This window comes from Cucurbita moschata, unplaced genomic scaffold, assembly GCF_002738365.1.
Source record: "Cucurbita moschata cultivar Rifu unplaced genomic scaffold, Cmos_1.0 Cmo_Scf00064, whole genome shotgun sequence".
Classification (NCBI taxonomy): Eukaryota; Viridiplantae; Streptophyta; class Magnoliopsida; order Cucurbitales; family Cucurbitaceae; genus Cucurbita; species Cucurbita moschata.
In genome coordinates this window covers 738728-762256 of record NW_019268580.1, presented here as the reverse complement: position 1 = coordinate 762256, position 23529 = coordinate 738728, and the positions used below count along the sequence as shown (strand labels likewise).

General features: G+C 37.0%; 5 protein-coding genes across 5 annotated transcripts in view; 2 read left to right on the top strand and 3 right to left on the bottom strand.

Moving 5' to 3' along the window:
• Positions 1-482: 482 nt before the first annotated feature.
• LOC111437612 (probable polyamine oxidase 2) lies at positions 483-4751 on the top strand. Its single transcript, XM_023075664.1, has 10 exons — positions 483-943; positions 1068-1186; positions 1334-1422; positions 1517-1630; positions 2368-2455; positions 2637-2722; positions 2910-3012; positions 3491-3588; positions 3667-4096; positions 4186-4751. The coding sequence occupies exons 1-10, from the start codon at positions 904-906 to the stop codon at positions 4492-4494; spliced, it is 1476 nt and encodes a 491-aa protein (XP_022931432.1). The 5' UTR covers positions 483-903; the 3' UTR covers positions 4495-4751.
• Positions 4752-5768: 1017 nt separating this feature from the next.
• On the bottom strand, positions 5769-10550 carry LOC111437512 (N-acetyl-D-glucosamine kinase-like). The gene is made up of 7 exons (XM_023075515.1): positions 10128-10550; positions 9253-9400; positions 8700-8891; positions 8152-8280; positions 7790-7959; positions 6437-6567; positions 5769-6160 (listed from the first exon to the last, which is right to left on the bottom strand). Exons 1-7 carry the CDS (start codon positions 10369-10371, stop codon positions 6095-6097), a joined length of 1080 nt encoding a protein of 359 aa, XP_022931283.1. The 5' UTR covers positions 10372-10550; the 3' UTR covers positions 5769-6094.
• A 905-nt stretch (positions 10551-11455) lies between these two features.
• On the bottom strand, positions 11456-14724 carry LOC111437513 (cold shock domain-containing protein 3-like). Its single transcript, XM_023075517.1, has 3 exons — positions 14118-14724; positions 13469-13669; positions 11456-11889 (listed from the first exon to the last, which is right to left on the bottom strand). The coding sequence occupies exons 1-3, from the start codon at positions 14649-14651 to the stop codon at positions 11614-11616; spliced, it is 1011 nt and encodes a 336-aa protein (XP_022931285.1). The 5' UTR covers positions 14652-14724; the 3' UTR covers positions 11456-11613.
• Positions 14725-18198: 3474 nt separating this feature from the next.
• LOC111437514 lies at positions 18199-19286 on the top strand. Its single transcript, XM_023075518.1, has 3 exons — positions 18199-18427; positions 18529-18619; positions 18912-19286. Exons 1-3 carry the CDS (start codon positions 18339-18341, stop codon positions 19119-19121), a joined length of 390 nt encoding a protein of 129 aa, XP_022931286.1. The 5' UTR covers positions 18199-18338; the 3' UTR covers positions 19122-19286.
• A 406-nt stretch (positions 19287-19692) lies between these two features.
• LOC111437511 overlaps positions 19693-23529 on the bottom strand; it is a 9468-nt gene continuing 5631 nt past the window's right edge. Inside the window, exons 4-5 of the mRNA XM_023075514.1 lie at positions 23214-23289; positions 19693-22237 (exon numbers count right to left, since the gene is read on the bottom strand). Coding sequence (XP_022931282.1) covers positions 20160-22237; positions 23214-23289 — 2154 coding nt within the window. The 3' untranslated portion in view covers positions 19693-20159. The remainder of the gene's footprint in view (positions 22238-23213; positions 23290-23529) is intronic.

The window sequence follows — 23529 nt, the reverse complement described above, 5'->3', positions numbered from 1 at the left end:
CTAATTCTAACCTTTAAAAAAAAAACTTAAAAAAGATAATAACTTAATAAATTTTATTTTATTTTTATTTAATTGCAACCAAGACTAATCCTCGACTAAAAATATGGTAATTTATGGTCAAATGTAAATAAATTTATAATATTTTATAAAAGGAAAAAAAGAAAATACCATATTATGCTGGAGATTTATTTTTATTTTAGTTACTTTTTAAAAAAAAAATAAATATTTTTTTTATAAAAAATATATATTGTTATTTAATAAATTTAGATAGAAATTAATTTTTAAAATTTAAATCGGAGATTAACCTACCGAACTTTTAAATATTTGAAACACATAAAAAAAATTAAATCAAAATTCAAATATTTTAAAAAAGTTTCTAATTTAATTTTTAAAAATAATATTTAAAAGAAAAATGGTAAACGATAAAATCACCTCTCCAAATACTATATATAAGGGTGGAAGTCGGATGACAGAAAACCAAAAACGATCTGAACATTTCAGTAATTTCTATTTTCTCTCTCTAGAATTTTCCATCGCTAAGAACAGTTTGATTTTTGTGGAATTCCGAAAATCTTCCGTCTCTGAGCAAAAATCGTCTCCGATACACTGAAACTGCTGTTGATCTTCGGAATTCCGGCCGATCCGACGGGAAAACTGAACTCAGTGTGGCTTCAGGAGTCTGGAAATTGAAGCGCATGAGCTGGTTGGGAAAGCTGGGTCTGAACGTGAATACGAATTGCAATCACTTCCTTACTCGTTTGTTGATCTTCATCCTCCATTATTCCCCTCAATCGTTTCCTCCTTCGCTTGAATTTTATAAGCGATCGCTTGTTCATCATCTTAGTCTCTGTACTTGCTTACTCGCTTTCGTCGCTAATTCGAGTTTAACTTCGGATAATCGTAATGGAATCAGGAGCCAAGAGTAATTCCGAACTGCGTGGAGGTTTGTTTCTCTTCTCTTCTCTTTTCTTCTCTCTTCCTCACGCACACGAAGGTACAGAGTAAGAGAATCGTTTTAGACTATAGTAGTGAATCTTAGATCTTAATGGAGTTCTTTTCCGTGGCAGAAATTTGCTATCCCAACCCCCAGTCGCATCAGATGAGATCGCCGCCGTCTGTCATAGTGATCGGCGGTGGTATGGCTGGAGTTGCGGCTGCTCGTGCTCTCCACGACGCCTCTTTTCAGGTAAGACTGAAGAATGTATTATGAAATTGCTAGTATCGACGTGATCGTATCACTGGAAACAGGGATCGGAATTATTTTATGGAATGTATTTATTTTTTTTTCTTTATATGTTTTCAATTTGTTCTTAATCTTGTTCGTTTTGATCAGGTAACCCTTTTGGAGTCACGAGACAGACTTGGTGGTCGTATTCACACTGATTATACCTTTGGGTTTCCTGTTGATCTTGGAGCATCATGGTTAGCTCTTAGTTTCGTTTCAATTTCGAAGACCTTGTATCGTTATCGTTGTGTATGTTTAGATTTAGAGTTACATCTTACTTCTGATCTGCAGGTTGCACGGGGTCTGTGAGGAAAATCCGTTGGCCCCTTTGATTGGCAGGTTGGGATTACCCTTATACAGAACTAGTGAGGATAATTCTGTGTTATATGACCATGATTTGGAAAGGTATCGAGTCAATTCTTTTGGTGTGTTCATTTTTCTTTAAATATTTTATTTATTTTTTTCATAAATCTTACCATGAAAACTGTATTATCCTGATGTGGAGCAAAGGCCATTTCGGTTATTTTGGAGTCCCATACTTTGATTTCCTCTGTGAACAATGAATTGATTTGTTCAGGAAGAAAAGGAATCCATCCTATATATGAGTTGGATCCTTTTTAAAGCTGATGCAAATGAAAGCAAGTCCTGCAGGTGGATACTAATCTCATGGGTAGTCTCTTAAATATTTGTTTACATCTGCTATTAATATACGAATTGTGGTAGGGAGTGGTTTTAAAGCAATCTCAGGATGGAAAAATGATAGATATCTTGCCATTTGTTTTGGTTCAGTTAGTTAGTGTTTCCATTTTTCTTTTCAAAGGAAGATTGAAAGTGCTTGTTTGTTCATCTTTAAAATTCGATTTCCAGGACTTGGTTTTGATATATTGATTTGGTCAAATAACTTGGTTCGTAGAAATTTTCTTCTTACCTTTATTAGTTTTAAGTGAACAGCAGTTTCTTGTAAGATTTCAACTTAAATTGGTCTTTGAAGTTTTATACATCTTGCTGAAGAGAGAATGCAGTAGTTTTTTTTTTATAAATTTAAGTTTTATTGTGTACATCTGTTTCTTCAGAGCTTCATTTTATCATTTCTTTTAACGAAGTTCTTTTTTGGTTTATTACTAACATAAACTTCATATCAGTTATGCACTTTTTGATATGGATGGGAGTCAAGTTCCTCCAGAGGTAGTAACAAAAGTTGGCAAAACCTTTGAAACGATCTTGAAAGAGGTAAGTCAATGCCCTTCCTTTCTCTAGTCTAATTCTCTTCTCGCTTGATCTAATAATACAATGTACTAATACATAATTCATGTTTCCTAATTTATAAAGTAAACAACTTTGTTTTTCTGCGCCTTGGGTTTTAAAACCATATTATTGATACCCTTTGATCTTGCTTTCTTGCTTTATACAGACAGAAACTGTAAGAGAGGAACAAAGTGACGACATATCCATACTCCGTGCAATCTCCATTGTCTTCGAAAGGAAACCAGAATTAAGGTTTGTTGTCTGCATGGAAGATAATGTGTATAAGTAGACTGACAGTACTGTAAAACGTTCAAGTTATTTCCCCCCAAGAAAAACAAACCACTACCAATGCCATTTATGACTTACACTATCAAGTCAGTGACACACAGTTTCACTTTTTACTTGTAGACATATACTTATATGATTTCTCTGCATGCAGGCTGGAAGGGCTTGCTCATAAGGTTCTTCAATGGTATTTATGCAGGATGGAAGGATGGTTTTCTGCAGATGCCAATACTATCTCACTTAAAGGCTGGGATCAGGCAAGTTCCTTTTCTTTTACACTATTGACTTCCTACGGTGATTATCATTTTTCTAATCAAGCTTTGAAAGCCGGGTCATTATTTACTTGTGGAGGACAAGAGGGTGGAACATTTTTTCTCTCAATTAGTGTTTTTTTTCTTTGTTTTTGAAAACTTTTCTATTCCTATTTCTAACTTATGGTCTTGGGAATCTGTTCATGTTTTTACAATTGGGTATGCTCTCATGTAGCTTAACCCAATTGATGTGTCGCATGTTACTTATTACACATGGCCGTGTTTATATTATCACGATGCTGACCTACCAGTCCCGTTGAATTCAAGTATATATGAACAATATATAACATGCACACAGAGGAGAAATGAGCGATTAAATTCTTTTCCTCTTTCTTATCTTTGTAGCAGTTTCTTATTTATAATTTTTTGGATTTGATAGTCTGTAAAGTCCATCCTTGTAAAGTTTCTTGTTCTATATGTTCAGGAAGAACTGCTCCCTGGTGGGCATGGACTTATGGTCAGGGGCTACCTACCTGTTATTCACACTCTAGCTAAGGGTATTGACATCCGCCTCAGTCATAGGTAATTCAGTTGCCTTTCCTCTTCATCATCCTCTGTTTCTTTATGCATCGACCGATCCTGAATTCTGTCGGCTTTCAGGGTTACAAAAATATCCAGACAATATACTGGAGTGAAGATAACAGTGGAAAACGGAAAAACATTCAAAGCTGATGCTGCTGTTGTTGCTGTTCCTCTTGGGGTGCTTAAAGCAAACGTCATCAAGTTTGAGCCCAAGCTTCCAGACTGGAAGGAGGCAGCCATTGCTGACATTGGAGTTGGTCTTGAAAACAAAATAATCTTGCACTTCGAAACTGCTTTTTGGCCAAACGTGGAGTTTTTAGGAGTTGTTGCTGATTCATCACAGAATTGCAGCTACTTCCTCAATCTTCACAAGGCCACTAGCCATCCTGTCCTTGTTTACATGCCTTCTGGGAAACTTGCTAGAGACATCGAGAAAATGTCGGATCAAGAAGCTGCTAACTTTGCTTTCATGCAACTCAAGAAGGTCGTCCCTAACGCGCCCACCCCGGTAAGTCCAAGTCATAATCATACGTTAAGTCGAATGCTAACACGATTGCAATATGAACTCAATGTTGAATGTATCTCCACATCTTGTAGATTCAGCATCTAGTTTCCAGATGGGGATCAGATGTCAACTCACTTGGATCATACAGCTACGACATGGTAGGCAAACCCCATCATCTGTTTGAATGGCTGAGGATCCCTGTCGACAACCTCTTCTTCGCCGGGGAGGCTATGAGTATCAATTATCCAGGATCCGTGCATGGCGCATACTCAACCGGTCTGATGGCGGCCGAGGACTGCAGGGTGCGTTTTCTAGAGCGTTATGGGGATCTGGATTTGTTGCAGGCGATCATGGTTGATGAAGCTCCGTTATCAGTCCCATTGTTAATTTCCCGAATGTAATACTCTTGGTGGTGGGCTGTGAATTCATCAGATCATGTCCAGAAGCAGCAAAGAAAATCCTGATGTCTGGGGGATTAAATGCCATTAATTTGGCGCTGTAACATGATGATTGTTCTCTGCTTATTAGTTTTATGAAAGCATAAATGGATTGTACTTAAAGTTACCAAGTCTTGATTTATGAGACCTTGTGTGGTTATGGACTTAGCTAAGCTTGCTATAAACGAACGATAATAATGAATACAGCTCTAATTACATAATGGGAGTTCTTCCACTCGGGGGGGGTTTTCTTCACTAAAATTTGTTAGTTCATTATCTTGTTCGTGTTCGTATTTACTAGAGAGATCAAATTTTACGGGTGTTGAATATTTAAATTTTTTTTAAGAGAATTTATTGAAATTCATGATTTTAACCGACTTAAATATACGACTACTACTAGTTAAAATATATATTTTAACCAATATATTAAAAGTTTGAATCTCTGCCCCTCATTATTTTTTTTATGATAAAAATCGACGACATACAAATATCTCCAAAAATGTAAAAAACTATACACATGTTTTAAGTGTCGCTATCATGCCTTTAATGGATTTAATGCACATACTACAATGGTCCTAATAAAATATGATGGCGATATGTAAAACAGGTGAGGGTTATTATTGATGACATTGACTTGTGGTTATCAAATTAAACTACATGAAAGATATATACTACCTTACGATTAGAGATTTTTCGTTTGAATAGATGTCATTATCAATTCCAAAATTATTTTAATAAACACAATATTAAATATTGAAAAATGACATCCAATCTTATGTTGTCAACTTTATCAAATTAAGATCTATACTTAAACAACAATACTAATTTTTTAAAAAATCACGACCGACACAAAACTAATAAACTTGAATGAAAAATTTACCGTTAGTGTCATTTTTCATTTTTTTAAAAAATCGTATCAATTTCAAACCCCACGTATATTTTATAATTCACTAAAATAAATAAACCGTTCATTCCAATTCTTCATTTTCAAGCATTATTAGAGGAAAACAGAATTTAACAACAATTCAATATTCTTATACACAATGATTTAAAAAGACGGAGGAAGCTTGATACTTTAACTATTTGGGATATTTATTCCCTCCGCTCTGCATTTAGATTAAGAGAAAAAACGTAGATTTATGCATAGTTTAACTAATTATGAGACGAAAAGGTGAAAAGTTCAAATCTCACTCGTTCAATAATGAAAGAAAAAAAAGATCCACATTGACAGATCAATGGAACAAAGAACCAAAATAAAGAGCTCAAGTACTTGAGCCAAAGAATTGCTTTCAAGTTGATAGTAACACAGACATTGCAGCAAATGCACTAAAATCATGCATTGATGTTTTAACATCACTTTGAACACATCCTCTGTCAAGTGGCAGATACAGCATTTATTTCTTCAATCACCCAATGATTATTAAATAAAATGACGCAATATACGTTAGTAAATTGCCTATATTAATACCGAGAACTTAAATAGCTCATTGCCCCCTTCAGAATTTTTGCTTCTGTACAATTCATGACAACTTACGAATATTTGTCGGTCACTTTTTTAAAAGCCTTATTCTTGATGGGAATCTTTCAAGAAATTCCAGGCTAACAATGCAGCCCCAATTGCAGGCTCCACCTGGTTTTAGTTCAAGAAAATGTATGGATGATTATTGCAAGGCCTCATATGCATATAAAGGAAAGCATGGGAACAAAGAACAGATACGTGCAGGGCTATTTTGCACATCTGGAATCACTGTTTATATACTTGTGATTTGAAGAAAGAACAATGTTTTATTGTTCTAAGAATCAAATCTGTCCATGGAAAGATTTAAGAACAATAACTGAACATGTTTTCATTGAATATTTGTAAAAACACTGGCAGATAAGAGAGGGTAATAAACAATATGATTACCTTAGGCCAAATGGGAACTACCCCAGGGTAGTCCTTGGAAATGCAGTTTATAACTTCTTGCGCTATACCCCATCCTTTATTTCCTTCAATAACTCCACCAACCATGACAAGGGGGAAAGAGCCCTTTCCATCTGCAATGTTAATGCTAACAATGAGAGTTGCGGGTAAAGCTTTGGTTAAAAAATTCAAAAAGGAAAGTATTATCCTGTTATTGAACCCTCATTTGCCTGCATGGTTCCCTTCATTCTTTTCTTAACTGAATCTACAAGAAGTTTCTAGGAATCCTAATTCCAAAGAATATCCACGATCATTAGCATTTTACACAAACCCACAAATAATAAATAGACAGAGAACATCTCCAAAGCTTTTAAAGGCACATAGACTGAGATTATTCACCATCAATTTTGTTGCACATTTAAGTACATATCCAAAGAGAAATAAGTTGAGACGAATTTTATCGCAAAGAATATGAGATCCCACATCAATTGGAGAGAGAAACGAGTGCCACCAAGGATGCTGGGCCTCGAAGGGAGGTGGATTGTGAGATCCCACGTTGATTGGAGAGAGGAACGAGTGCCAGTAAGGACGTTGGGTCCTGAAGGAAGGTGGATTGTGAGATCTCACATCGGTTGGAGAGGCGAACAAAACATGCTTTATAAGAGTGTGGAAACCTCTCCCTAGTAGACGCGTTTTAAAAACCTTGAGGGGAAGCCCAAAGAGGACAATATCTGCTAGCGATAGGCTTGGATTGTTACAAATGGTATCAAAGCCAGACATTGAGCGGTGTGCTAGCGAGGACGCTAGGCCCCGATGGGAGTGGATTGTGAGATCCCACGTCGATTGAAGAGAGAAACAAGTGCCAACGAGGACGCTGGGCCCCGAAAGGGGGTAGATTGTGAGATCCACGTCGGTTGGAGAGGAGAACGAAGCATTCTTTATAAGGGTGACAGTGGGCCCCAAAGGGGGTGGATTGTGAGATCCTACATTGGTTGGACAGGTGAACGATGCATTCTTTATAAGGGTGTGGAAACCTCTCCCTAGCAAATGCGTTCTTTATAATGGTGTGGAAACCTCTCCCTAGCAAATGCGTTCTTTATAATGGTGTGGAAACCTCTCCCTAGCAAATGTGTTCTTTATAATGGTGTAGAAACCTCTTCCTAGCAGACGCGTTTTAAAAACCTTGAGGGGAAACCCGAAAGGAAAAACCCAAAAAAAAAAATAATATCTAGTAGCAGTGGGCGTGGGCTGTTACAGGTGTCAAAGGGGGTTTAATAGCAAAAAAGCACTTCCAGCTTTGGGGACAGGAGAATCAAGTCCATTAACTACGACCGAAGATTTCCACTATTGCAGTACCTGAACCAGACAATCCGAGTCTTTGAACAACGGCATTCACGCTTAAAGCCAATTCCTTAACTGCATCTTGCAAGATGTTGTTTGCAACTTCGTCCCCTGATTCTGCACATGACACAACAGCAGGAACAAGGGCAGCAATTCGAGCCCAAGATGAATCTGCGTAGGTCCACCTAATTTTCAATGATAACCAAAAATATATGTGATCCATTCCTAATCAATCATGCACGATACAGTACTTTTCATACCATATTTTATTCCTTCTACTGTGTTTAATTTACATTGTCCGAAAACAGCACCAAAGAATATAAAAGAGGAGACAGTGAAGTTTGTGATAGGTAATGCCAATTGACAAGTGTACATACCCAATGAGTTCATCAGCAGAAGAAAGACCAAGAGTCTGAAGAATGCTATTTGTGAGCTTTGTTTGAGGACCACGACCATCATGCGCTCTTATAATTGCAGTTAAAGCCTGCGCTGATATGCCATACCCACTGAAATTACAAAAAGTATCACCTTCAATGAAAAGTGGCAAAAGAAAATAAAAATGTGCACGTAATGCACAACACTCTCAGAGATGTATCAATATAGATCAGCATGGAGTGCAGCAACATAATTTTAAAACACAAACATAATTGAAACAGACAAACAAAAATGAAACAAAATTATCTTAACAACTCCGATGAGTTATATAGTATTTCATATAGTTACTTTACTCTAAAACCTCGACTGATTATGAACACACGTGCTCGATATTGAGAATGATACTATGGGAGTAAAAATTAAAATTCACCACATGATCAACAAGGAATAATGAGACAAGTATTAGGAAACAAATAAGATGATCCCCATACGATCAATCATAACCCAATTTAAAAGTGTGCGTCCATGTGAGGGAGTGAGAGAAAGAGACCTTCCCCAGTCGCCTAAGATTGGTCCTGCACCAGCTGCTCGAGCTTCTCTTCCATCATCAGTAAATCCAAAAGCAATACTACCAGTGCCGGCAATTAGAACACAACCACTAAGCCTTCCCATGGTACCACTTGCAAGAGCAGCCGCAGCATCATTTCGAACATAGAGTTTGACATGGCTAGGAAACATATCTCTGCACATAATCAGAAGCGTATAAAAACATACTTGATCCCTAAACATGAGATTCAGATATCATATGAAATAGAACAAAAAAGCTTGTGAATGGAATAGCAGCTTGGATCCTGGGAATTGATTTGAGACCTAACTCAGATCGTTAATGAATATTTGGGTATAAGTACACCACTAAGGGATATGTATAGTATAAACAGCTAAAATTAGTCCGCAACACTCTATGAACTAAGTAGAAAGAACAATGGTCATCCTAAGATTTTAGATTAAAAAATGAGTATATAACATGCTCCATCACGATAAATCCAATGACAGAAGGAACATAGTTTCATCGAAACATCTAAGAATCTTTCCATGGCCCATACCTGAGCCAATTCAAAATCCTTTGCTGGTCCGTTGGATGGTTTACACCAGAAACAGATAAACAAATAGCTTGAACTGCAGACCGATCTGAACCTGATCTTGAAAGAGCCTCAGCCATAACTTGCTCCAACGTTTCCCTTGCAGCAGTTTCTGAAAGGGAGAAGCAAATTTACTCCAAGGACCTACAATACTAAAATCTCATATAAAGAACTTAGAAACCAACCAGCCATTTTTCTCCTAACTAATTCAAACGAAGAGTTTACTGTCTTAACTCTCAGCATCTTAGTTTTTGAAAACATATCAAATGGCACAACATCAAACCAGTAAAGCCAGTCAAAAAAACAACTCATAGGTTGCCTTCGATTGACACAAAGATGACTAGGTTTTAAAAGTTGCAGTTAGTCTACGCTGCATTGCAACTTTGAATTTTCATTGGTCTTTTTGGTTAGATTATGCATTTCATCGTTATGTTTGTAATTGTGTTAGTATGGTCTCCTTACTTTTATGAGTTTCATCTCCACCCTTTGGCTAATTCCTACCAATAGTCTCATTAACTTCATAAAGCCATGCTACTTGAAATTATTTAATCCCTTCAAACTTAAAGTTCTTTCATGAAAACTAAATAAATTCACAGATTATAGCCATGCTACATGTACTTTTGTTATGCCAAACGAAAAATCAGATAAAATTGAGGCTACTCGCATTTCTGTAGAATAAATGAAACCAGAAGGTTGAACCTATCCCTACAACTTCCCATTAAAAAATCTAGCAAAATACAGCCACCAATCCAGGAAGAATAGTGAGAAACATGTGCAGAAGAAAATGAAAGACCAGTCAAAATTGAAGAAAAGTATAGGCACAAAGGGAGAGAAAGTACCGCCAACGCTGTTATGGTTGGAGCAGCCGGCTTCGACTCGGGCGAGAAGAGGAAGAGGATCAGGAAGATGAAGAGACTGCTGAAGTGGTAAAAGGGGAACACAAACGCAGATGGTGGAGGTTGTTCCTCCATCAATTCCAAGAATCACACCTCCAACTCCTCCACCTCCTCCTCCTCCGCCTGTTCTGCCGGACATTTCTCGCTCGAATTCCCAGATTTCCCCATTCCGATATTTCTTCGTCATCTGGAAACTCAGGAATCAGAATCCGGTACAAGAACGCTGATTCTTTCGCCTTAGTGTCTACTCTCAATTACACTCAATCCGCTACAAAAACCACAGCACTACTCTCCTCCGTTCTGCAGAAAAGTTGGGGAATTTAGAGCGAGAGAGAGCGAAGAAGAAGAAGAAGAAGAAGAAGAAGAAAATTTATAGTAAACGACAGGAAAGACGAGGCTAATTATTTTGCTGTTAATTCTCCACTGGATAATCAAACAATTCAACGATTCTAATTATTAAATTCTGATTTTTTAATACAAAAACAATATTATGATTTAACTATGATTAATTATTAAAAAAAAACCCTAAACTTTGTCATTTAAAAAAAAAAATTACGTATTTTCTTTCAAAAATTACATTATTACCCTCCACATTTTATAAACGTTTAAGAACTACCTTCGAACTAAAATTTGAACAGCCAGCCACATCACTACAAGTCATCGTCATGTCTAACATTTGTGTAAAACTACAAATAATTTATAATTTATATTTTAATGATAATTTTGAAACGCCTGTAAAAGTTTAAGAATAATAATATTTTAAATAAATTACAAACTTTATAAGGGTAAATTACAAATTTTATACTGGTTCCGTTCTTAAGCGGTAAAAAATGTTTAATGTTTAAATTTATGTACAATAAAAACTACTTATTCTTTATAAAAAAAATTAAAAAAAAAATTATATTTTTACGAAAATATATAATTAAAATTTTTAAAGATTTATTAAACATACTAATCAATAAGTTAAATAAAATTGTGATATTTTAAAATTTAATAAATATTTAGATATTTGAATTTTATAAAATAATATACTATTTTGATGATATAAAAAACAAGAGCTAACATTAAGCATGGTCTATGGTCAATGTCTTCATGCAAGTATTGAATTCCTTGAACTCATCTCCAATTCCATTAAATTTAGGAACTAAGCAAAATAAAGTTACGAGTAAGTTCGAGTCCAATCCCTTGTTGTCATAGATCGAAGAAATGCCCGTCTTTCCTTTAGTTTGAGTTGCCCTTTTGAGTTCGAAACCAAATTCTAAGCTAATCCATATCAAAATCATCCACCCAAGAGGAGTAAATGTGAAATTCATAATAGGAGAGTGTGTACCAAATAAGCAAAAATGTCAGGTGAGTTGTGAATTTACAAGCTTAAACAACTGCTAGAAACCTTGAAACGAAGCAGCCAGAGGGTCGGTAATACCTGTTATTAACAATTAGAACAGTCCCTCGCCCAATGGCCAGGCTTCCCACATTTGAAACAGCTTCCAGCTGAAGAAGATTGGTTTGATGGTGCGAGTGATTGCGAGCAATCTCTAGCCCAATGCCCTTCGCCCCCACATTTATAACAGGAAGAACCCGCCCTTGCAGTCGCAGGCATGCCTTTGCTTGTGTCGGTTGTGTTGCCGTAGACCTTAGAGCCACTCACTTGATTCTTGGCTGCCATGGATGCCTCCTTGCACCACTGGAAAAATCCGCAAGTTGCCTGCAGAACAGATTTGAATACCGCTTATGAGGAATTACAACAGGAAGATCAATTCATATATATGTACTGTACAACTTGTGCAATTTGCAAGCATCGAAGCATTTCCAGAGAACTATGTTCAGATGATGTTGGTGCTGGAAATTACCCTTACCTCATAACTAGAAAATTTAAAGAGATACAAGTGTTGTAACGGAAGCAGAAGCGAGATCGATCGCACTCGCATATCCACAAAACAAAAATTAAACAAAGAGACAAAAATTTACGTGGTTTGTAGAGAAGACATTCCTCTACCTCTACAGACAGCAACCAATCTCAATAATCGAAGTGTTTACAGAGTGTATATCTCACACTTTTACATGTAGTATCTCTCAATAAAGTTCCTCCCAAAATGACACTCAAACTCAATCGAACTCAATGTCTCTCTCAACCATCTTAGACAACCCTTTATATAGGCATAAAAGCATTAGTGTCATACATGAATCAAGATGATTCGTGTATCAAAAATTGGAGATGAACCAAATGAATGGGAGATGAGCCAAATAAATTCCAATATATAGGAGAGGGGAATGTAGCACAATTGTTCATGATTCTAAAAGATTCATGAACCTATTCTTCATGACAAGTTACAGCAAACCCAAGTGGATGTCATGACAAAGTGATATACAGATGAAACAAACCCCACCATCTAAAAGGCAGGGAGAACACTAAAAACGGCAATCCACTTATTCTCCATAAGGGTATTCCCTCGCTATTTGATTGAATTCAAGTTAACACCATTGAGAAACAAGAAGAACATAAACCGCCCAATTCAATGGGGTAGCAAACTCTTCAAAACCTTAGAAGGCTGCCCTATTACAAAAGATTCCATGCCCCTGCCTAAAACACAACCTGACACTTAAAGGCCTAGCTCAATCTCATGCCCAACAACCGTACATAACCTCCCACTAACTGTCTGGTGGTTACTGCCCTTCTTACCCATCCTGGAGTAGGCATTCATATTCTCTTGATTGTGCTTAAATTGGTATATATGAGCCTGACATAAAGGTATAATGAAGCTAAATTTTTTTGGATTAAGCATATTCTTATTACATTCGTCCGCAATGGTTCCTTCCCCTTAAGGTTGCTTTCTTTCCTTAGTTCATTATAATGTAACTATAACATCCGTCTTTATACACTTTAGTCATTTAAGCCAACGAGAAATATGCAGAGTAGTTGGCGATAAGCTCAACTGCTTGCAATAATCTAGGCCACCTTCAAGACCATAATTTTCAACTCCCAGCGGAATCAATTGATCAAAGATGAAGAGTCATAAAATTGGGACCATAAAGTAAATTTGAAAAAATGAGACAAATGTAGGAAAAGCATTAAACTTAGCCAAGGTATTAGAGCAAATTTTACTTTCTTCCCATCAGTCTGAATGAAGCACCAAATGCGTATACATTTCAAGATTTGCCACAGTTCAATCAGATAATTGGATAGTTCATGACATTCTTCTTAATATGAAAATGAAAATTCAGCAACCCGAAATCTAAACAAGACAATAAAAACTGCTGCACAAACATTTCTGCTATAAAATTACCTGGTATGAAGGGCAACGATAGAATTGCTGCCCCACATTTTCCCCTGTTTTGGCTGTTAGAGTTATGCAAGAACCAGCACCACAGGGGCACTTAAGGTCTGAAAATGAAGAACTTGATGCACGATTTTGGCTTCCATAAGTCATTATATTAGTTGCAGAGGCATTGTCACACCACTCAAAGAATCCGCAGCCACCATTTTCCTGAGAGCAATTAAATGCATATCAAAAGATAGTAGGAGCATGATATATAACCATGTGATGATAAAAAGTTATTGCGTAAAGAAAAAGTATCTAATGAGCTTTGAGCTAACAATGGTATAGCAAAATTTATGTTTAGTAACACTGTTTTAGTCAAGAAAAATTATATGAATCAGTGGCAATATTACATTACGCATTACTAATTTAATTTCTACATGAATGCTACATAGGTTTGAGTAACACCGATATCTTCCTCAAGGTTCTTAATAGCTGCATATATATTTTTGACAAAACCCAGCATCAAACCGATGAATAAGGACATAAATTCATCAGAACTTAAGATCGCTGTTCCATTTCTCAAGTTTGCGCGGCATCATTACATGACTTCAACAATGGCGGCCATTGGGGAAGAGGAAGAAAGGATACTAAAAAAAGAACGCAGCCTCCTCACCTGTCGAACGGGACATTTGTAAAATTTTCGACCTCGATTCCTCTCCGTATTCGCAGTTAGTACTACACATACTCCCATTCCGCAGGGGCATGATTTCTCGGCCACAGACGTATCATTTCCTGAAAAGCTGAAAGACCCTCCACTTCCCGGAGCATCGCAGTCTCTAGCCCAATGCCCTAATTTCCCGCATTTAAAACACGAGCCACCACCCTCCGATTGAGCATGAGCAGTAGTATTCGCAGAGATGAACCCTTTATTTCCAGAATTGGCTATCCGACCAGAAAGTTGCGAGAGGATAATAGGGTCTCCTTTCAAAGCGGCGATGTAGATCCCTTCCGCATCTGCGTTAGGGGAAACTTTGCTCGTAACCTCCGCGATCGCTCTTTTGGGCGGATCGATGGTATGATTGGGGATTTTTCTACGTTTACTAGCTAGGGCACGAGCTTCCGCCGCGGCCACCTCCGAAAGAAAATCCTCGTCGTCGTCGTCATCTCCGAGATCGAAATCAAAATTCCTCTTAGCTTCGAATTTCATCTCTCTCCCTCCGCGATCGAACTCGGTTTTGAAATTTGCCTCTTTTTCTTCTATCGTTTTGCTTCCCGCCTTGGGTATAATTTCGTTTAGGTTAGAATTATCAAAAAATAAATAAATAATACTTAGAGACTAACATTCTCGCTGATGCACTAATATCTGACTCTAATACTATTTGTAACAGCCCAAGCCCATAGCGAGGAGATGAAACCCACCCCTTAGAAACTAACGTCCTGCTGACGCACTATCCGATGTCTGATTTTAATACCATTTGTAACCGTCCAAGCCCATCGCGAATAGATACTATTCGCTTTAATCGGTTACGTATCACTAGCAGCCTCACAATTTTAAAACATGTTTATTGGAGAGAGCCTATTTTTATTTCTATTTTTTTTTATCGAGTTTAAACTTGTTCATAATGAGTATTTTATATATATATATATATAATTTAACCGTTTTATTTATGGCTTAAAAATTTATATTTATTTGTACCTTCAAATTTTTTAATTATATATTTAATCAGTAAATTTTGATATTTTTTAAAATTCATAAATTTACTAAATAAGAAATCTTAAACATACCGGTCGCACTCTTGATGGCAGCGGACTTGCAACTGTGCAACACTCACCTTCCAACAACAAGTGAGCTAAGCCAATTCATTCTTACGTCGCCTATGGCCAAACAACATATGCTCGAGCCTCAGACCTCGATTTAAGAAGAAAGTTTCAGTACACAAGGATAGAGAGAGATTTTGAAAGAGATGTTATATATGCAAGAAAGAGAGTAACAACATTGGCTCACAGTATATAACTTTTGGTAAATATAAGGTACTTAAAATAATCACTCACGTGTTTGATTTTTTTATAGGTATTTTGTTTACGTCTTCGCTTAAAAATGCAACCTCTCATTTGGTACGAGTAAATTCCAATTTTTTTTCCTAAAATACTTTGACTCTTTAATAATATTTTTTCGAGATTAAAATTCGAAAAATATATAAAAAAAAATAGAAATAAGGCGAAAAAAGAGCCATTTCTTCCAATCCAAAGCTTTTTCCAAAAATGGAAATTCCACATTTTTCTTGCAAAAAATATTATACAAATTTATAATAAAGTTGGATCCATCAATTAATTAAAATCTCTGTCTACTTTTCTTTGGGGAAGTCTTTTTCTTCCCAAATTGACCTTATATTTTTATTTTTAATTTCTTCCATCTCATTTACTCGTCACAATATTTTATTTTATTTATTTTAATTATATTTCGAGCCAAAACTGATAACACCCCAAGTCCACAGCTAGCCGATATTGTACTTCTTGTGTTTTCCCGGGCTTACCCTTAAGATTTTAAAACCCGTCTACTAAGAAGAGGTTTTCACACCCTGTTAATGTTTTATTCTCCTCTCCAACCAATTTAAGATCTCACAATCCACCTCATTTGGGAGCCAACCGCTCGGTATCTAGCTTTGCTACCATTTATAATAGCTCAAGTCCACAGCGAGTAGATATTGTACTCCATGTGTTTTCCTGGGCTTACCCTTAAGTTTTTAAAATGTATATACTAAGGAGAGGTTTTCACACCCTGTTGATGTCGGATCTCACAATCTACCTCCTTTAAGGGCCAGCGTCCTCGCTAGCACACCACCTAGTGTCTGGGTCTGATACCATTTATAACAAGCCAAACTCATTGCAAACATATATTGTCATCTTTGGGCGCCTAGAGAGGACAATAGATGTTAGCGGTGAGCTTGAACTGTTACAGTATCATATCTTAAATTACGAAAACTACACTTCTTTAACCTTACTCGATCCCCCATCTGCAAATGTGTATTTATTTTTTTTTCTTTTTCGTCTGAAAAGTGAAAAATAATCTAAGTGTCGAATTTTGATATGAACTTATTTGATTAGGTTTGGCGGCCGAAAATCAATCAAACATCAAGCAATGTGTAGCGATATTTTTTTTTTTTAAAGATTGTGAAATCCACGTGGTGGCACATGAGTGGCTGGAAACAGTGTTTTTCCAATATAAGAACAACTCGCACGTGCCATGTGAGAGACCTACAGCGCACTTCACATGCTTTAATCAATGCGCACACATTCTTGTTCTTAGCTCCACAAACCTAACCTTAATTTTTTTTTTTTTGTTATTTTTAATTTTTGTCTGAACCCCTTTAAAAATAAATAATTATTTTTACAAATTTTACAATTTTCCAATAATTTTGTGCCACTTGGAAGGAAAAAAATAGCTTCAAATCTCATTAGTTCTTTGACTTTTTTTAATCAAAATCATAATTAATATGTAAATTAATTATGATTTTATGATTTTTGTTGATTTACTTAATTAAATAGACTCGTGTCTATACCAAACTAGCATTTAAAATAATCATAATTAAAATGTAAATTAATTTGATGTTATGAATTTGGTTGATTTACTTGATTAAATAGATTCGTGTCTATACCAAACTAGCATTTAAAATAATCATAATTAAAATGTAAATTAATTTGATGTTATGAATTTGGTTGATTTACTTAATTAAATAGATTCGTGTCTATACCAAACTAGCATTTAAAATAATCATAATTAATGTTATATGAGTAAAGGGTTTTGTTGAATGGTTAAAGAAGAAATTAAGACAATAATTACCATAAAACTTACAAGGCAACCCAAAATACCTAAACTCAATTGTTTAGAGACTAAAATGAAATAAAAATTTAAAAAACCATTAGAAAAATACAATTTATATATAAAAAAAGTATTGATGTATTTATAAAGATTTTATCGTATTTTTTAAAAAATAATATTAAATTTCTAGTTGAACCTTACCCATTTCTTTAATTTAATTATGGGTGTCAAATTTTATAGTTTTGTTTGATATTTGTTTAGGACATTTTTGGTGTGAAAGTTTGGAAATCATTCATTTATTAGTGTTCGATTGTATTTTTTTAATTTTTTTTCTATCCATCTCCTATTCTTACTGAATCATGTTTTTTTAACGAGCACAGTTATTACGTATTTTCAAAGTACGTTGTATAGATTATGATATCCTGGAGATTAAAAAGTGAAAATTATGAAACAAACAAGAACATTAAAATGAAATAGGTATTCGGGTTCTCGATTATTCATCTAATTTGTTCGACCTACCAATCAATTTTCGATTCAAATCGATTTAGAGGAAGAAAACGAGAGATATTCGGAAAGAAAAACGAGGATTTATTAGTAAAAGGAAAGAAAAGAAAAGAAGGCGATTTTGGGTGGAAAATGGAGAGAAAGATAGAACAAAGTGGGGAACTTTGTATGTCTTTCAATTCATCACATGTGACCAATCTCCACAAACGCCTTCAAAACCTCTAATCAAACCTAATGCCTTTACCCATTGCCATCGCCATTTTTGGCAAAAAGAGCTGCAATTTGTGCATATGATACCCTTTGTTTTTGCCTATTAATTTCTCTGTTTGGTTCGCATGTTTCTCCAAATTCTCGTTTTGCACATGCCCATTTGCTTAGCCCTTCTTAAACGTGTAGATATTTTATATAACTCTCTTATTTTCTCTTATGCATTACCCCCAAATTAGGCACCTTCTCTTCTGCTTGCCTAAATAAGCATCTCTCTCCCTCTCTCTCTCCCTCTCTCTCTTATATATAAGAGGTGTCATTGGAGTTCTAGAGCTAAAGGGATTGTGTATTGGAGGTTGGCAAATGGGAAGGGAGTTCAGTTTGGAGCTTGGGCTGTGGCCATCTTCTTCTGTTTCAGAGCCAAACTTCCAATTCTCTGCAATTCCCTCCATGTGAGAGAGAACTACTTGTTCTTGTTCTTGTTCTTCATTTTCTTGTTTGTTTAAAACTTACATGGAAATTGGAATTTGGGTTTGTGTTTTTATGGATGTAGGATGGCTACGCCATTTACTTTGAACCAACAGCAGCAGATCATGGTGTTCTATAATGGAACACTTTCCCTTTGTGACTTTACTGAGCTCCAGGTAATTGCTCACTCCCATCTCCTTTCTTTTCATTCTAAAACTCATATGCTTACTTTACCCTAACTCTTAGTGAAAAGGGTTTAGAAACTCTAAAAGGGATTCGAAGGCTTTTTCTAAAAGATGCCATTAAAAAAAAAGTCGTACCGAACTCACTTTAGAATCCGAGCATCTGTTAGTAATAGTTCAATGGTCGAAGTCCACTTCGTGGCGTGCCTACATTCAAGAGATAGGGATCAGTGAAGATAATAAAGAGTTAATGAATAATGTTTATTTTGGGTACACAACATTGTAGGCAAGAGCCATACTATGGGTAGCAAGCCGAGAGAGGCATAGCAACAACTCGAGATGGACCGACCCAGAATGGTTGAGTCTGCTGCAAATGCCAAAGAGTGGGAATGGGAATGGGAATGCAAGTTTCCCCATTAAGAAATCTCTGCAGAGATTCCTACAAAGGAGAAAAGCAAGAAGAATTCGATCAATGTCTCCATATCACAAATTGTAATAACCAAACAGCTTACCTGATTCAAGCAAAGTTCGAGCCTCCCAACATCATCAAACGATCGATCGATCGATCGATCAATCAAAAACTCTTCATTTGTACTCTTATTCTACTTACATTCTTGTATTGTTGAATGGAAATAAGCAAAAAAAAAGTACTACAAGAAAGTAATTCGTTTTGAACGTGTAAACAAAAACACAATAGCCCCGAGTTACAGTGCAACAGAAACAACTATCAGGACACGACCTAATCGAAACTAATCTCTGGAATGAGAATCTGCATCTTTTGTTCTGAAGCATTTGACAGCAAGAAAATAAAGCATCCTAAAAGAATCAAACACATTTGGGGGGGAGGGGGTAGAAGCTGGGCCAAATGGTGCCTCTACATTTAAATTGAGAGTACAACCCACAGCCCAACAACTCAACAACCCAACAATCAGCCCACTAAGAAATGAATCTTATCCTAAAGCCCAGCCCATTTATGTAAAGACAGGGAGAGCTAGAATTTTACCAGAAGACATCATAAACTTGTAATCCAGCTGTGGGAAATCACTGAGAGAATGGCCTGGAGAAACTTTGAACAAACATACATCTTCCAAATAAAAGAAGAAAAATCAGTCTGGAAAAGAGAAGACTCCTGAAAGTTTCAGAATGACTGCTGCTCTCTACAACACCTACTTTCTGGACTTTTCAGCCTCAAGTTAAAGACAGAGCACCAAAATAAAGCTCCCGTCACAACCCCATTAAGAATTTTGATAATACACATTTATGCATGACTATTATTAAACAGAATAAGCATTTTTCGATGAACTTTTTTTTTTTTTTCCTTAAGAAATGTTAAAAGAAAACGCTGAAATGGATAGATAAAGTAGAAGCCCCTCAAGCTGACTCCTGTGATATGGCCAGCTACTTACCGGTCATCGCGTCCTGCCTCATCGAACACCGAGAACGTTTACACTTCTTGAAGGAGGTGAGGCGATGCAGAAAATCACCATCTTGCTGGTAACATCATTTACCTGGTACTTCATCATGATTTCCATTCCTAACCTCTAACTGATTCTGAATTCATTTGCCCACTGCTTCCACCATGGGCGCTGAATCCTGCAACTGGCATGGAACGCTGGGCAAAATCCATTAAAAGCTTCCTTTGGGGCTCATTGGTGTGAGGAAGACTAGCACGAAGAAGCTCCACAGGCATTTCGCGGCTGACGGCTCTGGATGCCTCTGACCCTATAACGTCGGTGCTTGATGGTGTCTGTGAAAATAATGACTGCACTATTGTCTCATATTTACTCACACAGTACTTGGTAAGGAGACTGAAGAATTCATCAAAGGATGCCTGCCAGAGAGCACGATTAGGCATGCTACAGTTACTAACTGCATGAGGATCGGTTAACAGTTCAGTAGCCCTTTCAAGAATGGACTTCAGAACAATAGAGGCTCCATCTCCAGCAGAACTTCCAAGGGGGCGTAGTGGTGGCTGCTCTGAGGAACAGACAACTGCAACGAGACAAGCACTTAGTGCACGAAGGTCCATACCATTAACACAGGCAGAAACAGTCTTAGCAAGATTAGATGTTGTCTCAGCTGCTCCAGGATCAGATGGAAGTCCACCAAACAAGAACCTTAAGTGACGAAAAATAGCCATACAGACGATTCGTGCAAGCTCGCTACCAGGGAAGAGCAGCTTGAGAAATTTAGAAAGAAGCTTTCGACCTTTGGGAAGAGAGGCCAAACGCAAGAACACAATGTCCTCTTTTGGAGATGGGCCAACACCATGGCTACTTTTCCCAAGTGGGTCAACAAGCTGAAGTGATGCTGCCAAACCTTCCAGCAGCATCTGACGCCTTCGCCTAAGCTGGACACCTCCATCTTGCGGTTTATTGTGTTGTAAAAGCCTATCAATATCATCTATATCAAGGAGAAGACAGAGACCATCTTCAATGGCGATTCTAGCAGCAAGCATCGGTTCCTGCTCCAGAGGCCTCTCAGGTATTGTCTGTTCAGTGCTACCATCACAAGAACCTGAGGATGGAAGATCAACTTCAAGGAGGGGGCGAGGTCTACGAATAGAAGTGAGGGGTATTTTTCCCAATGAATCAGGTGTGGATTGAGAATGCTGATCTGAACCACTACGAGATCGGGATGGCAGCTCTCTTATTCGAGATGGACAAAATGCATTTTTCGATCTTGAACCAGCAGCTTTTTTGGCAACACGAGCCTGGTGATAGTAGTCATCTATGTAAGGATCATTGCTGTGGGTGGCAGCATGCTGCATCTTCAGAATACTCTCAATCTCATCAGCTGTCATATGCTTAGATCTAAACTGGATGGATCCACTATCACTCTTTTGACTACCGGTTTCAGAACCTTGCTGAGAAGAACGCATGTTATGTTTCCCTCTCTGCGACTTAGGTTTCTGATCTCTCACATCAGTCAATCCAAGCATTGCTCTATGTGAGGATGGTGAATGGGCATTATACAGCTGAGACTGAAGAGCTGCAAAATGCGCCAAAGATGGTTGAACTGGATGATGTAGCCTGTGCTGTTGCAGCTGTTGATGAGCTGACAATAACTGAGGGGAAAGAAGGCTATGTTGATGAGATAGTTGCTGTTGCATCATACTATTAAACAGATGTGAATGATCTCCATGTAATAGACCAGCGTTGTTAATCCACTGATTTTGTGGCCTGCTACTAAAAGAAAGGCCGGGAGTGGTGAACTGGTGCATGTTGCTTCCATAATGCAAGCCATGATGCATACCAGCTAACTGCAGATTAGCCTTGGATAAAGAAGTGATGTTTGGTGCAGATAAGGGTAACTGACTTCCATCCGCAAGGGATGAAATATGTAAGTGACGAGGTGAACCATGTTGAGACCTACTTCCTGGAGGAGGGAAGGATGTGAAAGAAGATTTCGGTACTAGAATTGGTTCACTAGAATAGTGCTGTAGTGTAGGTTGTTGCTGAGGGTAAGAGGATGTTCTATACAAAGGTTTCGGATCTGGTTGAGGTTGGGATGACCATCTCTTCTCCTCCTGAGCACATTCTGAATCAAATACATGCTGCTCTAACCAATTACAAAAGTCTCCATCTTGTGCCCAATCAGTTGCAGATGAACCTAAAGAAGATAATACAATCATAAGCACAAAGAGAGATAAATTACTGTTAGAACATTAGAACTAATAATGAAACTATAACTTTAAGGATGAGGCAACAAATCAACTGAAGAAAAGATATCATAAGCACAATGCTGGTCTGCTGGAACTGGGTATGGGGCTTAATTTTAGAAGAACCCTTTTAGATCAAGAGATTGTGGATTGGGAAAAGCCTTCTCATGAGTTTTATTCCTAGTAATAGGAAAGATAAAAAGAAGTGGTCACTTAAGTGAGATGGCGCATACTCAGTGAAATCTCTTGTAAATAAGATGGTGACGAGGCTGATGTTAATCAATCCCTTTATCGGTACCATCTGGAAAGCTAAGGTGTCAAGGAGGTGTGAGAGTTTGCTAGGCATTTTGGCCTACTTAATACCGGCAACAGATTGCAAAAGAATGTTTTTGGCATCGTTGTCCCCCTAACAGGAACGTAATGTGCAGGAAAAATCCGGAAGATGACCTATATCTTGTTTTCCTTTGTCCATTTGTAACCTATTGTAGGTTTGAGCATTTCAGTATTTTTAAGTTAAGCTAGGCCTTCCCCAAAAGTTAAACTTGGGCAAGGCCAAGATCAAGATCTTTTGATTTAATGCACTGGTGGCCTTCCTTCGGAGACTTTTGTTTGAAACTTGAAAGGGATAGGAATACTTGTCCAGGACATAAGCACAGCTCGAGCTTACAAGGTTCTTGGGGGTCTAATTAAGATATAATCTTCTATTTTGGTGCTCTCTCCACAGCAACTTTTATGGTATTATTTTGTTGCAAATTTATGCCAATTGGGAATCCCCTCTGGCAGTTTGGGGTAGCCATCTCCTTCTTTTGTACTTCCTCCCTTTTTCTATGAATAGACAAATTTATCTTTCTTATCCAAATAAACAAATAGATATGTAAACGCAGTTATCTGTGTATATAGAAATTCCACTGAGAATAAAAAACTCACTTTCCCGAGAAAAAGAACCAGATCCTCGATCGCCAATGACTCCTGGATGTCTTGGTCCAGTAACAACTTTGTTCAACTGCACAAAAGAAACAAAAGGAAAAAAAAATGAGTGACACAACAATGAAAATTATTATTTCCATGCACAAGAAGAAGAAAAAGAAAGAAAGAACAATGACGGGTGGAACAGCAAAATTGATGGGTGTAAGAATATTGTAAATTCATATTAATAGACAGTAAACTATTATTGTTTTTTATTTTTTTTTTCTTTCTTTCTTTCTTTCTTTTCTTTTTCTTTTCTTTTTTTTTTTTTTTTTTT

What these genes read in the sequence shown, in the direction of transcription:
- LOC111437514 (XM_023075518.1), top strand. Translation starts at nt 18,339, where the DNA reads ATGGGAAGGGAGTTCAGTTTGGAGCTTGGGCTGTGGCCATCTTCTTCT. An exon ending in TTCTCTGCAATTCCCTCCAT is followed by an intron (nt 18,428 to 18,528) that starts GTGAGAGAGAAC and finishes TTATGGATGTAG; the next exon opens with GATGGCTACGCCATTTACTT. An exon ending in GTGACTTTACTGAGCTCCAG is followed by an intron (nt 18,620 to 18,911) that starts GTAATTGCTCAC and finishes ACAACATTGTAG; the next exon opens with GCAAGAGCCATACTATGGGT.
- LOC111437612 (XM_023075664.1), top strand. Translation starts at nt 904, where the DNA reads ATGGAATCAGGAGCCAAGAGTAATTCCGAACTGCGTGGAG. An exon ending in TATGACCATGATTTGGAAAG is followed by an intron (nt 1,631 to 2,367) that starts GTATCGAGTCAA and finishes ACTTCATATCAG; the next exon opens with TTATGCACTTTTTGATATGG. An exon ending in GAAAGGAAACCAGAATTAAG is followed by an intron (nt 2,723 to 2,909) that starts GTTTGTTGTCTG and finishes CTCTGCATGCAG; the next exon opens with GCTGGAAGGGCTTGCTCATA.
- LOC111437513 (XM_023075517.1), bottom strand. Translation starts at nt 14,651, where the DNA reads ATGAAATTCGAAGCTAAGAGGAATTTTGATTTCGATCTCGGAGATGAC. An exon ending in ACAAATGTCCCGTTCGACAG is followed by an intron (nt 13,670 to 14,117) that starts GTGAGGAGGCTG and finishes AATTGCTCTCAG; the next exon opens with GAAAATGGTGGCTGCGGATT. An exon ending in ATCGTTGCCCTTCATACCAG is followed by an intron (nt 11,890 to 13,468) that starts GTAATTTTATAG and finishes TCTGTTCTGCAG; the next exon opens with GCAACTTGCGGATTTTTCCA.
- LOC111437512 (XM_023075515.1), bottom strand. Translation starts at nt 10,371, where the DNA reads ATGACGAAGAAATATCGGAATGGGGAAATCTGGGAATTCGAGCGAGAA. An exon ending in ATCTTAGGCGACTGGGGAAG is followed by an intron (nt 8,281 to 8,699) that starts GTCTCTTTCTCT and finishes TTGTAATTTCAG; the next exon opens with TGGGTATGGCATATCAGCGC. An exon ending in ACTCGGATTGTCTGGTTCAG is followed by an intron (nt 6,568 to 7,789) that starts GTACTGCAATAG and finishes TTAACATTGCAG; the next exon opens with ATGGAAAGGGCTCTTTCCCC.